Here is a 13,978-nt window from a genome sequence, read left to right as displayed (position 1 = left end):
CGCAGCTGCAGTGGCTCTCTCCCTCTGACCGCCTGTTTGTCACCTGCACCCGGCCCGCATCCGATGCGGCTTTGCGATCGGCGGCTGCTCGGTCCTCAAGGGGGTCCTCAGAAGGATCCAACGGGCTGCCCTCTACAGCGCTTGATTACAGGGCCGCGTCTGCCTGATCCAGCCAGCTGGATCGCATACCGAGGCGATCCACGCTGGCTGTACCAGGTAGACGCGGCATGTTAGACTGCTGGAGCCTCTCGAGCACCTCCGCCCCTGGATTAACTGATGGTATTTAATAAAATAATCTCCTGTAGACAACAACCAAATGATGTTGCTACTATTATTCATCCCTTCAACCATTTTTTCTAGTTTGTAGAATACCCCTCCAAAATGTAGAGGGGAGGGAGGACCTGTAGATTGCAACATGATACCCCAAAGAAACCCCTAAAAGGCAGCTTTGTAAGACATCTCTGTAAGCTGCAGTGCTCGGATACAGAAATAATGGGTCATAGAACAAAAACTCACAAGAAGTATTGGGATTAATTACATTTTAACCTAGTTATAAGACTGAAATAAAGAACTATTTCCCTTAACACAGTCCACACTGCATTATAAAGTAAGATGTTTACTCACTTTAATCTTCTCAGCCAGGTTAGTGAATCCCACGATCATATTTCCTGGCTTGTTAATTTTCTTTAACACCCGTATAGTTTGAACAAATAGCATTGGTGAATAGGAGCGGCCATCCTTGGGCACTGAGGCACAGAAATTCTCTTCATCACTGAATAGAAAATAAATACAGTGTATAAATAGAGCTTGTTCTTCATATATGTTCATTTATTGTACAAGTATGGGCATGTAAGTTATATTTCTTTAAACCTTCTACATCACATGTAGAGTTTTTAACTTAAGACTGTCTACAATGCATGGATAGGACTGAATGATGCCACATCTCCTAAGGAATTAACATACCAATTATAAAATATATTTATTCAACCTTATTTTTAAATATGTAATTTCTGATTGCACTATAATGACTGAAAGGTAAAAAGGTAGGTATGCACCGATACCAGTTTTTCAGTATCGAATACCGATATTTTTTTTTTGGTACTCGCGTAACCGAGTACCGGTGCCGTGTGCCCCGATTATCAGGAAGTCAGGCGGCTTCCTGATTGCCTGTGAAGGCAGTGTTCTAGCGAAAGAACACCGGCTTCCTGATTGGTCAGGAAGCCAGGCTGCCTAGCAACAAGTGAAGCCAGGCGGCACGTCATGACCCGCCTCCCGGCTTCAAGATTGTCTAGGAAGCCCGCTTCACTTGTTGCTAGGCAGTCTGGCTTCCTAACCAATCAGGAAGCTGGGAGGCCGGTCATAACCCACTGCCCGACTTTCTGACTGGAAAGGAAGCCGGCTCCATGCTCCCTCAGCACTGCCGGTCAGAGGGAGATCTCGAGTACTCGGCCAAATATTTGGTATCGGCACCTATACCGATACTAGTATCGGTATATCCCTAGTGAAAACTATTTTGTGTTAAAAGAAAATACTATCTACAGTTTTTCAGCTGGAAAACTATACAACGAAGAATAATATATATATATATTACGCTTCTGCGCTTCTGTTTGCGAACAATTCGGTTCGCGAACAGGAAGTTTGCCAAAATTTGCTTCCGTTCGCAAATTCCAAATCGGGTGACGAACTGGACCGTGTTTATCTTCCCTGCTCTGACATGTGGTTGTGGCTTCCTCTAGTCGAGATCGCGGTTGCAGACAGAGCTGTGCACACTTGCCGTGAAGCTTTTTTTGTGTGCTTTTTAGTGATACATTTATCTTAACATTATGAATTGGCTGAGAGGTGGTAAAACCCCCTGTGATGTAATACAATGTTTGCTTTACCTCAAGTTCAAGTAGATGGTGCAGATATCAGAAACCAGTTGCTGTGGCTTGAAGTCAAATTCACTAAAATCTTTCACTTTCAATGCCCCCATCTTAGGGCCCACTAGATGCTGGAGGAAGTAGTTGAGCATGGAAATGATACGTTCTGCTAAAAATGGTTGCAAAAAAAGCGAGCGTATATCTAAAAGAAAAAAAAAAACAAAGTCAACAAGCCACCATCCACATTGTTGGGAACAATAAGCAAATTTGCTAATAAATATATCTGAATATGACTGGTACATAATGAACATGCTTACAGGAGAGGGGGCGCATTTGGATGACCTCATCAATATACTACTCCTTCAATGTCCAATCAGTAGGCTGGGAGAAGTAAATTTACTATTGCAGCAGAATGGTGGTCATTACTTTGATTTCAAAAAGATGAGTGAAGACCGGGCAAGGGGAAAATAACTGAATTGTCAAATCAAATGCTTCTGCCTCTTAACCTAACTTCTAAACTTAGTTTGATTTGCCATTGTCCAAAAACCTGAAGGTAGCCACATAACCCAGTGGTTAAAAATGTAACTCCCTCTGCCCTATGATATATGATCAAGACGTTTACTATTCAAAAATACATCTATACCATAATATATCAACAACTAATGTGTATGTAAATCTAAACTGACTTATTTTTGGATAGAGTGGGGAAGGGTTAGACCCACTGGGGGGATTCACCCCTATATGACCATTTCACTGAGACAAATAATGGGAAATCAAAACTGGTAGAGCGGTCACCCGAGCAAGGGAAAATCCTCTACTTGGGATACCCGTTTCTATGACAACTCTTTAAGTTGGGAATTCTGTTCACTTTAAAGAGATTTCCTCCTATTGCCTGTTGTGTGTCTAGGAATGGAAATGAACTGAAATCTCCCAAGCGCGACAAAAGTGGCAAAAAATAACCTAATGGGTGTTTTATCCTTTCCTACTCTTAAACTAAACATTTTGGCCTTACACGCACTTTCAAATTTTAGCCACTGGCATTAAACAAAAACTGCATAAAAAACCCCAACATATTAACAGGGGTGCAGCTTCCATGGGTTTTAATAACATTTACTTTCTATAAATGATATACTGTATATAAACATTATTAGTAATTCTGTGTGATTTCTTACAATCCCTTTTTTTAACAAATATGTCCAAAACTAGATATCACAATATTTACACGCTTCTTTTTTGCTCCTGGAACAGGTATATAGAATATTCTTACATATATTACCTGATGTAAGAAATGCTAAGGTCCCGATCGTTTCATTTGACATGATGTTGTGGAACCTGGCTAACTGCCCAAACATGAGTAGGTTGGAATCCTTCTCTCGTCGGCTTTCAGTATTCAAATTATCCCATTCTCCCCGGTCTTTTTCTATTTGAAGAACTTTAATTTTGCTTAGGTACTGGAAGTCAAGAAAAAGGAATAGCGTCAGAACAAGCCTAACCTGACTTAATGACTTAAAGAGACATGGTCACTTCTCAAAGGGCACTTCCAACCATCTATACTCACCTTATCAACATTCCCTCGCAGCTCCTTTCTCCACAACAGACAGACCTAAAATGAATTGTGGAAGCGTCCTTAGGGAACGTTGATGTCACTCCCCAAGACACGTGACAATGACTGGGCTTAGCGATTGCCTGCTACACCCGAGCACTGTCCAAAGGATGGAGGTTACATGTTCCTCCGAACTCGGAAGTGCCAGGTATAGTGTATGACTACAGTAGAGGAAAGAGCAAGCGCACTGGCAAAATGACTATAATGGGGTCGTGGAAGGGGGCATTGCAGAGACATGAGCAAGGTGAGCAAACCTATAGTACAAGATAAAAATTAGCAATTTAACACCCCCCAATATCTTCTGCTCTATTTTTCTAAAATGGCAGCTCTTGAAAAGTGTATGTGGTGGGGTGGGTGTTAAAAATTCAAGTTTGCCTTATAGTTTGGGTCAACTCTAAAAGTATATTCCATATTTCAGTTTTTGATTCTGGTGTAGACCTTTGTATATCTCTTGAGGGCTCAACCAACGCTGTGCTATGTTTCTGCCAACCTTGATTTTTTTTTTCTTCCTTTTGCTAGGACAGCAGTGTTCCAACTCCTCCTGTCTTCATAATATAAAATATATTGAAAGTCTAACAAGAAAAGTAGGATCTGGTAACTGCTAGGAACACAAACATAAAGTTGTCATAACTGCAGTGGGTAAGAATCAACCAAGAATTGAAATGTCAGTTTTGGTTGGGCTGACCTTTCAAACTGTATTGTTCCACAGCCATAACCAATAATAACAAGTTATTTGTTGTACACTATATGGAAAAAAAAGTTTGTGGACAACTGATCTTCACATCTAGATGAGCTTGCTGGTGATCTCATTTCAAAACTATGGGCAATAATATAGAAATATATCATATGAAATTAGCCACCCCCACCCTTGATGGCTATAACAACCTCCAATCTTCTGGAAAGGCTTTCCGCAAGATTTTGGAGTGGGAACTGTGCGCATTTCACAAAAAGAGCCTTTGTGAGGTTAAGTACCAATGTTTAAGTACTAGGCCTGGCTCACAGCTGGCATTGGAACTTATCTTAGAGGAGTTCAGTAGGGTTATGTGCAGGCGATGCAAGTTTCTCCACACTAAACTCATTAAACCATGTCTTTAAGGACCTAACTTCATACACATAGGCACAGTCATGTTGGAACAGACCTGTAGTCACCAGGTTGAATATGCACAATTGTCTAAAAAAGTCTTTGTATGCTGTGCCATTAAAGCACCCTTCCTTGGAAACACTTGAGCTCAATAATTTGAAGGTGCGTTCATCCACAAATATACACAAATCTTTGGCAGTTTAGTGTAGGATTGTATTTTCAAGGCAACAAACAATGAAACCTTTGCCACGCTAACATCAGCCTACATGTCCTTTAGCATTTGAGGAGTGTGTTTTGAGAGGGTTTCTCAAAAATGGGATAATTCTCCTAAAGAATTGGTGCCCAATGCTGACAGGCACTGGGCTCTTCATCACAATACCCAAGAGGAAGTCTCTGCAATTTAAGGCAGCTTGCTCTTTCCATTGTGGTCAAGTAGGGTGTGAATCTCCAAGGTGAACACATATAGGAACCCATTGTTCAATCAGTCTTGTGTGAAATATCAAAATAGCTAAAAAAAATGTAACTTTAAAAAGAAAATCAAGCAATGTCTCTTTTCCTTGCCAGGTCTCCTCTTTGGTCAATCTAGCCGTGATTAGTTTTCATTTATCAGACTAAGAACATTTTCAGCAAGTACAGAAAATACCTGTTGATCTTGCCAGAAATGCAGTGTCTTTGCCATGTCCTGTGAGCTTAAAGCACATGCAAGTCCAAAAACAGAAATTTGATATATATTGCAGCTTACCAGTCCTTAGATGTGTTGGCTGCATTATAGTTTTTCTTTTTGGGGTTTTTTCCCTTTATTTTTACTTGGTGATCCTGCGAATAACAAAATTCCTGAACCTTTGTGCCTATTTTAATCTCTTTATTGTATCTATGGAGGAAAGCCATGGTTATCACATAGACAGGAGTTCAAACATGTCTGCCATTTTGCATGTTTATTGCATGGTGGACTGATGGTACTTGCAGTTTACAGAAGAAGGATCTATAGGCGTAATATGCATTACCACAGCGCAATGGTGTGAACTGGCACTAACTGTTACCATACAGCTTTGCATTACAACTAAAAGGTGACAACCAAGGTCTTAACATGGGACTTTAACCTCTTGCCGTCCGCCCGTAGTAAAAAAACGGACGGACGGCACTGCAGCATCTGCGGGTTGCCGTCTCCAGACGGCAATTTTTTTCTGCTCGCGCGCGCCCCCTAGCGGGCACGCACGGGCAGAAATAATTTCGGTAATTTTTCCTTAATAAGGAAAAAAAATAAAACCCCCAGTGGTGAATAAATACCACCAAAAGAAAGCTCTATCTGTCCCCAAAAAAGGGTATAAAATTCATTTCAGTACAGCGCTGCATGACGGAATAAATGTCAGTTAAAGTACCGCAGCGCTGAATACTGAAAAATGGCCTGGATGGGAAGGGGGTTTAACACCGCGGATGTCAACTGGTTAATAAACAAAACAAGATAATACACTGTAGTGTTTTGTATAGCAACTGTAGTATCTGTAAAATGGTGGACTTCTAACAAATAAATGGTGGTGTATTAAAGAGAATGCATAATAAGTGTGTCCCATGATATAGGATTTTGTGCACATTAATACCATAACACTTATTAATATAACATTTGGTTTGTTTTTTTACCTGGATAGCCTCATCCAGTAAGAATACAGCATCATTCATCAATAAATTGAGAAATCGCAGAAACAATGGTGGGTTCACAGCTTCAAGGTTTTCCGCTGCATAGTCAGCCAGGTTCTGTGGAACACAGATGTGTTGTCATTAAGAAAAAGAGCAAGAAAACATGCATAGTAATGCCAGGAGAAGCAGGTAATATGTGAAGATTCTAACCTTTATACTCTGCTGATATGTGTCCCGTCCCCACATATATCTTAAAATAGGGTACATAGGCCGCCGATAGTTGAACTTCTGCTCAAATTGATGAGGGTCCCCTGTGGATGAATATTTGGCATACTTATAGCAGTAGTGTGGAAGGTTCAGCTTTTCTGCAATTGAACAGTATTCTGCTATACATACCTGTAAATTCTATATCAACAAACACTTTTATTAGAGATTCTGCAAGACGTGGTGCATGCTTGTATGCACAAAAGATTCGCTGCCGATGGAAGACACTGGAGATAAGTGGATTCTGTGTTTGTTCCAGATGAGGCATTACAGCCTCCAGTACCTCTGCTAATTTGGCACGAAGGTGGGGATTTTTCATTCTGAATACAAAAAAATGATTTCATGGGGTTTTATGAAGTGCAACTCCAGACAACATGTGCAATCAGTACACAACAAAAGGACAGAGGAGGGTTTCTAAAAAACCTTAGGGTATGGCTGTATTCTCTTTCCATGCATTTTATGCTGTCCATGATTGTTCCTTAGATCTAAATTTGTCTTCATATAATGTGGGTATGGATAGGTGGCATTAGGCCGTCTCTTCTAAATCATGAAGGGTGTACATAGTATACAAAAACACTGGTAACTTCAAGGGCCAGGCATATACATTGTACAAGGGCTCTGGAGTGCAGTGGTAATGCATTAACCAATAGCATATTATAAAAGCATCCAAAGCCACGTCTTCTGGAGGCTGTATCACTTCATTTTGAGGTTTGGGAGGAACATAAACAGCAGGAGCTGGTGGAGCCAGTAGGACGTTGCCTCCAAAATTGGGCAGTTCTCCTTGAGCCCACAAAGTAGTTGCAGGGCTTTCACAATTTTTTTCGACGGATTAATCGTTAATTTCCGCACCCCTAATATATATACACACACACACACACATACATACATACACACACAAAGTAGGTATAGACGCATCAGAGATAAGTCAAAGCATCAGGATTGTATTGTCAATATTTCAAGATCCCTTGAAACACTGGCAATAAAATGCTCTGTGAGTGTCTCTGTACCTACTTTGGATTTACATGGATATTTCTTTGTGGACCAGCACCTGGGCTACCTTTGGGACTGATTTATGTCTATATTTTTTTAATTGTACCAATAAATATTTCAAAACCAAGAAAAACCCCCATGTTCTAGTGTGGGTTGTCATACACCAAGGTTGCTCTGAACTGTTCTCAATATTTGCGAATCTCTCCTTTAAGTAATGAGCAAATCTGGAGTTTATCTTCTATGCAGATAGAGCACAGATAAATATACCTGGAAATATATGTACTTAAGAAAAAATTACATAAGCTGATAGCTATACATTACTTAAGCAAAATATATGCCCCAAATATCACAAATGTATTTATCTCCCACAAATTATAGGGGGGATTTGTGCTGCTGGGAGGAGAGAACAGAGTGATTCATCAGTCTGCTGCTTCACCTTTCAATATCCGGTCACTGGTTGGGCGGAGGGAAAAGAGCTTCTAATAATGCATTTCATCAGTGTATGTATTTTGTCTGGAGTTCAGCCTTAAAGAAGGACTCCAGGATTTTGTTTAGTAACCCTTACAGTGGGGCTGCCCCTGCACTGCAAGGATTAAGTACTCATTTGTGTCTGGGGACTAAAATAACGAATATATACTCATCCAAAGCTCTGAGCCGGCCAGCTGTCACAGCGCTTCCTCCAGCCCGTCTCCTCCTCCTCAGCACATTGGAATGTCCCTCAGCATCCTCACATCTATGCACAGTGTATAGACGTGATGATTTACTGGACCTTAGACTGCTGCAGAGAAGAGGGAGAGACATTCCAGCGACTGGTCTAAGCAGAAGCCGGCTCAGAGCTTTGCAGAGTATATCTTTCCTTTTTGTTAAACCTAGCCACAAACGAGCAGTTAAGCCTTGCAATGCGGGGGTAGCCCCACTGCAAGGGTTCACAGAAAAATAATTCCTGGAGTTCTTTTTTAACTAATAAAATCATTGCCTACATGGGACAATATTAGTTACATATAAAAAACAGTATTATATTGATATAAAAGTTAGTGTTTGTTCGGGTGACAGGTTCTTTTTAAGAGCTGACAGCTACATTTCCTAAAGGTTAACTGTGAGACACAAAACCTTTTATCTGCCTACCCAGTGTAGCCCCACTTTCCATAGTTCCTGTCATTCTTACCTTTCAATACTGCCTAAGAACACAGTGATAAAGTCCAATATCTGTTCTAAAGACTCAGCAGCAGTTTCCAAAACTTCATCTGCGAACCGTCTCAGGAAGATGAAAAAATCACCAAGATTATCGGCAAAGAACTCTGTTAAAAAAAGATGAAGTATGTTTTAGGAAACACTTTTTAATACTCATATTTGCTGATTTCTATCCTGTGAAAGTTTCAGTTTTCAAGAGCTGCACAGGGAGATGTGAATGGCCCTTACACATCTCCCTGTCCGGCATTTAGCATCCTGGGACGCTCTGGTCAGAAAGGCAGCAGGTTGTACATTGCAAACATTGTGCAGTAGAGCAGCCATGCCGCTCTACCTGCCGCCCCCTAGCATGACCTAAGAGATGCCTCATTAAAGGGATAACCCTGTGTCTGATGGTCTGGGAGACAAGACTGAGTGGAGACAGTGCTCAGGCCTAGTGGCCGGTTGCTAGGCCACAGCACTGCATTATGGGAGATCACAGCTACACAGCGACATGGAATCATAGGAAAGGTGAGTATTAGGAATGCACCGATACCGCTTTTTCGGTATCGAGTACCGATATTTTTTATCGGTACTCGCGAATACCGAGTACCAATTCCAGCATCCTGAGGTAGCGATGGGAAGATGGGCGGTGGGTCATGACCTGCTGTCCAGCTTCCTAATTGGCTGGGAAGCCGGCTTCACATTCCCTCGCGAGACTGAGGGGCAGCCTGGCTTCCTGACCAATCAGAAATGACCTGATTAGTCGGGAAGTTAGTCTGCCCTGCAGTCGTTAGGCAGCGTGTTCCAATCAGGAACTGGCCGGGAAGCTGGCTCCATGCTCCCTCGCGGCAGTGCCGGTCAGAGCAGTTCCTGTATCGGGTCGGCAAGTACATGAGGGGATGTACTTGTACTTGTATTTGGGCCTGAAAAAGTGGCATCGGGACATCCCTAGGGGTAAGTATCGGAGCATTTGGGCACAAGTATTCGCCCAAATGCTCAGTATTGGTGCACTCCTGAGTATCAGTGGGACGGGGGTGCAGTATACACAGACACTTTCATTTTGCCCGAAGGCCTGGTTTACACCTGAGCGTTTGTTTGCATGTTTCCATTGTAAAAAATCTTTGTCAGTTATGTGTAAATGCTATAGAAACCTTGTTTCTATGTATAATTTGTAAGTCTATATGTACATGGAGGGCAGCCATGTTTTCTCATTATGTAGACAGGCTCTGCTTCTTCATAGCCATACTACACTGTAAATGTACTTTAATACAGCTTCTTATGTGAGTCTATGTGTGTGGCAACCGATTGAAAACATACCCAACCTCTGTGCGGAAAATCATGAAGCAGTGTGATAGCATAGAACAGACATGTATAAATTTGAAACTCATAGAAAAACAAGAGAGAAAATTAAAGTGCATTTAAAGTGGGATAACACCTATTTTATATTTGTTACATGTTCTAATTTACATAGCAAAACTTTAAAAACAAATGACTGGCTCTGGACATAAGTTTTTGGTGAGGCTAATGCTTCAATAATTAACCCTGTCTGTACTCTGTCGGCAGATCTCATTATCACAGATTTGAACACTGTCTGTCCTAACAAAGGGTTAAAGATCTAGAAACCTTGTATGTCAATAAGAGAAAGCTCAGAGTGTCCTAGTCGTTCTATGGGTACAGCCAGAGTTTCCTGTTACTTTAAAATTGTACAGAAAAGCATGCAGTTTACACATAGGCCTGCTCCAGAGAGACGATGGGGCTAAGTGCTTGGGTAGGACACGGCTTCCTTTCGACTAGATTTCCTTCCCTAGATGTACACAAAGCTTAGGCCTTGTGTACATCTAGGGCATAAGATCTAGATTCTAAGGGCTCCACAAGAACACAGGAATTCATTTTAGGACTAACACAGGTACTTGCATGCATCACGAGATGCCTGCACTTCAGCATTGTTGTCATCTTAGACACTCTTTGGCTCAAGACAGGGTAACCGAAAGAAAGGTCAGTTGAAGTTGCAGCAGTTTAAAATCCAGCTACTCACATATTACAGAATGTTACCTGGTACATAGGCCAGGGCACTGTGCTGTACATCCAGCAAAGGAAAGGCAACTGGAATCAGTTCTGTGCCTCGATTACCCAAAGCGATTTGCACCAGCAGGACTGCAGTAGACACCTGTAGATGGAGGCAGTTCTGTAGGGTCTGGGGCTCACTTAGAGCCGTTTTTAAGCACAAATATATTGTCATAAGGCGCTCAAACTGTTCTCTTAGGTTCTCGGCACTGGGACTGCCATTCTGCTGGGCATCTCTCCATGCTCCTTGAAGTCTGTGCAGGCTTTGATTCACTTTTACCATCTGTTCATGCAATCTGGAATCAGCATTTAAATAAACACTTTATTCACCATTATACCCAGCTTTAAAATAAGAAAACAAAATGTATCCTACTGTCAGCTGTATTAAAAGGTTCACACAATACTAAAAACCATGCTTTTATTTACAATGCTTTTAATACATTTTTTATTAACCCAAAGCAACAGTTCAATATGCTGTGAATGAATCAAACATTACCATAAGACACATGCTGCTAATGCAACAATTTGAGGCCATGTCACGTAAATGATTTGTAGCAGATACAAAATTGATGCCCCATTTTTGTAGCTGTCAATTAAATGAATGTGTTGCATCAATTCTCGTGATCTATAGCTCAGTTGCAAACTTATTTTTTGCAGAATCTGCAGCTAGTTAGGCCTCATTCACACGCAACGCAAGCAAAATTGTATATCGCGTCTATACGCGTCTATGCGTGCAGTATATGCAATCCCAGAATGCATCGCTCGTAGTGGAATTTTTAATGTGCTGTACACATGTACGCGCATGAATACGCTGCCCGGACGCATCTCTGTTCCATTCTGTTTTTGCGCATATATACGCTACGCAAATATACGGCTCCATACGCGGCTGTGTGTATGGAGCCATTTTTAGCAGTTTCAGAAGCTACACTTTTTATCCAATGTAGCTGCAATGACCATGGTGCACCAGCAACTTGTACTGTATATGCAACACTGTAACCATCTATAAGAATCCACAGAAAATAATCAGAGAGATCTGTAACGGTTACAGTTTTCTGCTACTTAATGGCAAATGTGATACTACTCTTCGGCTGGTACACTTTTTGGATAGTTAAAGTGACATTAAAGTTTAAAAAAAATTCCCCTCCCCCCCAATGTTAATGTCAGCACTTACCTTAAATGATGTCTCTTAATCCGATCTTCTTCTTCTTTCCTGTCCTTTTCAGCCTTCACTCCAGCGCTGCTGGTTGTCTCCGATCCAGCGCTGACTCCTCTGTCCTTGCTGGCACTTCCGATCCCACGGTGTCTGCATGCGGGTGCACGTGTCCGTAGACTTACCTTGCGTCTCTCCTCGTCTCCCGGCCAAAAATCCGAACTGCGCATATGTGCCCGCCCCAAGATGCTTTGCGGCCGCCCGAGCAGTTTCGGATCTTCGGGCGGGAGCGTGCAGCGAAGACGGGGTAAGTTTAAACCGCTGTTAAAGAGGTTTTTTTTTTTACTTTTTGCATATATCTACTGCTTGCTAGCAGTAGATATATGCAAAAAAACAGAGGGTTTAGAAACCCTTTAAACACAGTTGCTTGGCATTTTTCCAGCCAGAGCAGTCATTACACTATAATGCTAATTAAAATGATAAAAAACAATGAAAGGGGTGTTATAAACACATTTTGTTGCTTCCCTGGTGTTTGCTGTTTAATATTTCGGAAATATCAAGCCTACTGGAATGGATACACTAACAGACAGTCACCAATTATGACTTATGGCCATGCCTAACCCACCTTCTTCCCCCAGACCATGTTTACCACATCAAATCTGTACAAAAGTGCCTTTGCACATCAAAAACAGTGTAAAAAACAGATAAAGCGCCTCTTCCTTGTAAAATATAGTTTATTAATTCAGAGAGAGAGGCGTGCCCCTAAAACTTGCAAGCTTGCTGACTCCATCACTGGCGAGTCCAGTGAGGGCGGACTGCTTCTTCTTTTGCTATACTGTACATTGATTCTAGAATACAACATCCTGGATGGCTGGATTGATGATATTTTTGCCCACAGTCATGTTATCTTTGTGAGTACCGTTTGTCTATTTTCTCAGTTAAATTAATAAACTATATTTCACAAGGAAGAGGCACCTTTTTTGTTTTCTTACATGTACTTCAAGACCCCCTGGCTGAGGTTGAGGTGTACCCCTAACTGGAGTTGGAACTGAGAATACATCAGGATGATGACGCCAGCACCAGCATAATTTGTTTTATCAAAAAACATTGTAATAAAAGTCCTTTTCAAAATAGCGATAGATGACAGAGCACCTTCAACTATACTAATCCAGCATTGCACTCATCCTATGCCCAAATGAAAACCTCTTTTCATAATGTGTAAAAACAAAATGTACCTGTGAAAGCCTAAATGAAGTGTGAACTGTGTGAGAACCAAGTTTTCTGTCACTAAGTTGAAGCTCGGAGGAAAGTCTGGTTGCTGGTCATCAGCAGCTGGCATTAAACACGTCTCTTTGTCGAGTCCTGTATGGAGAAGAAAACACTGAATGACAATGTCGAGTACATAGGGATTAGACTAGTTGAGAGTTTTTCAAAGCTACACTAAAGCATTTACATTTGAAAGATCTCAACAACAAAAATGCTGACAGGGCCAATATTTGAACATTTCAGTATAGAGTAAATTCTCAAACAAATATCTAATTAAACTGGAAACCACCTTTAACCAGTTGACATCCGGGGTGTTAAACCCCCTTCCCATCCAGGCCATTTTTCAGTATTCAGTGCTGCGGTACTTTGACTGACATTTATTCCGTCATGCAGCGCTGTACTGAAATGAATTTTATACCCTTTTTTGGGGACACATAGAGCTTTATTTTGGTGGTATTTAATCACCACTGGGGTTTTTATTTTTTAATATACTAGGGAAAAACTACAGATTTTTTTTTTAAAAACAGTTCCCCTATATTAAATTCTAAAACATTTATTATTACCAAATTTTTTGGTAAAATATAAAAGACGGGGTCACGTCGGGTTAAAAAAATGCCGTCTGGCGACGGCAACCCGCGGATGCGAGTCTGCCGTCCGTCCGTTTTTTCTTAGCGGGTGGACGGCAAGAGGTTAATAGTAAACAAAGTACATTACATGTACATTGGATTTGGTCTTCAGCTGCCTTGGTCAATGTTCGACTTCTGGTATCTTGCTGTACATTTAAGGAGCAAGAGGGCTTCCTCCACTAAACCTGCTCTCAACATACGCATTGCTATATACTGTATGTCCCATAGTTGGGAACTCTGATAGTTTTTAGACAGAGATCACACATTGTA

At 41.3% G+C, this 13,978-nt stretch overlaps 1 protein-coding gene across 1 annotated transcript in view; it reads right to left on the bottom strand.

Moving 5' to 3' along the window:
* The window catches only part of UBE4A (ubiquitination factor E4A), a 38,659-nt gene that overhangs the window by 3,101 nt on the left and 21,580 nt on the right, over window positions 1-13,978 (bottom strand). Inside the window, exons 10-18 of the mRNA XM_018566170.1 lie at window positions 13,052-13,178; window positions 10,655-10,962; window positions 8,598-8,730; window positions 6,575-6,762; window positions 6,389-6,489; window positions 6,182-6,295; window positions 3,136-3,310; window positions 1,881-2,061; window positions 625-772 (exon numbers count right to left, since the gene is read on the bottom strand). Of these exons, the coding sequence (XP_018421672.1) occupies window positions 625-772; window positions 1,881-2,061; window positions 3,136-3,310; window positions 6,182-6,295; window positions 6,389-6,489; window positions 6,575-6,762; window positions 8,598-8,730; window positions 10,655-10,962; window positions 13,052-13,178 (1,475 nt within the window). The remainder of the gene's footprint in view (window positions 1-624; window positions 773-1,880; window positions 2,062-3,135; window positions 3,311-6,181; window positions 6,296-6,388; window positions 6,490-6,574; window positions 6,763-8,597; window positions 8,731-10,654; window positions 10,963-13,051; window positions 13,179-13,978) is intronic.

Source organism: Nanorana parkeri, unplaced genomic scaffold (assembly GCF_000935625.1).
Source record: "Nanorana parkeri isolate BGI_ZX_2015 unplaced genomic scaffold, ASM93562v1 scaffold922, whole genome shotgun sequence".
In the NCBI taxonomy this organism is placed as follows: Eukaryota; Metazoa; Chordata; class Amphibia; order Anura; family Dicroglossidae; genus Nanorana; species Nanorana parkeri.
This window is presented reverse-complemented; position numbering and strand designations above follow the sequence as displayed.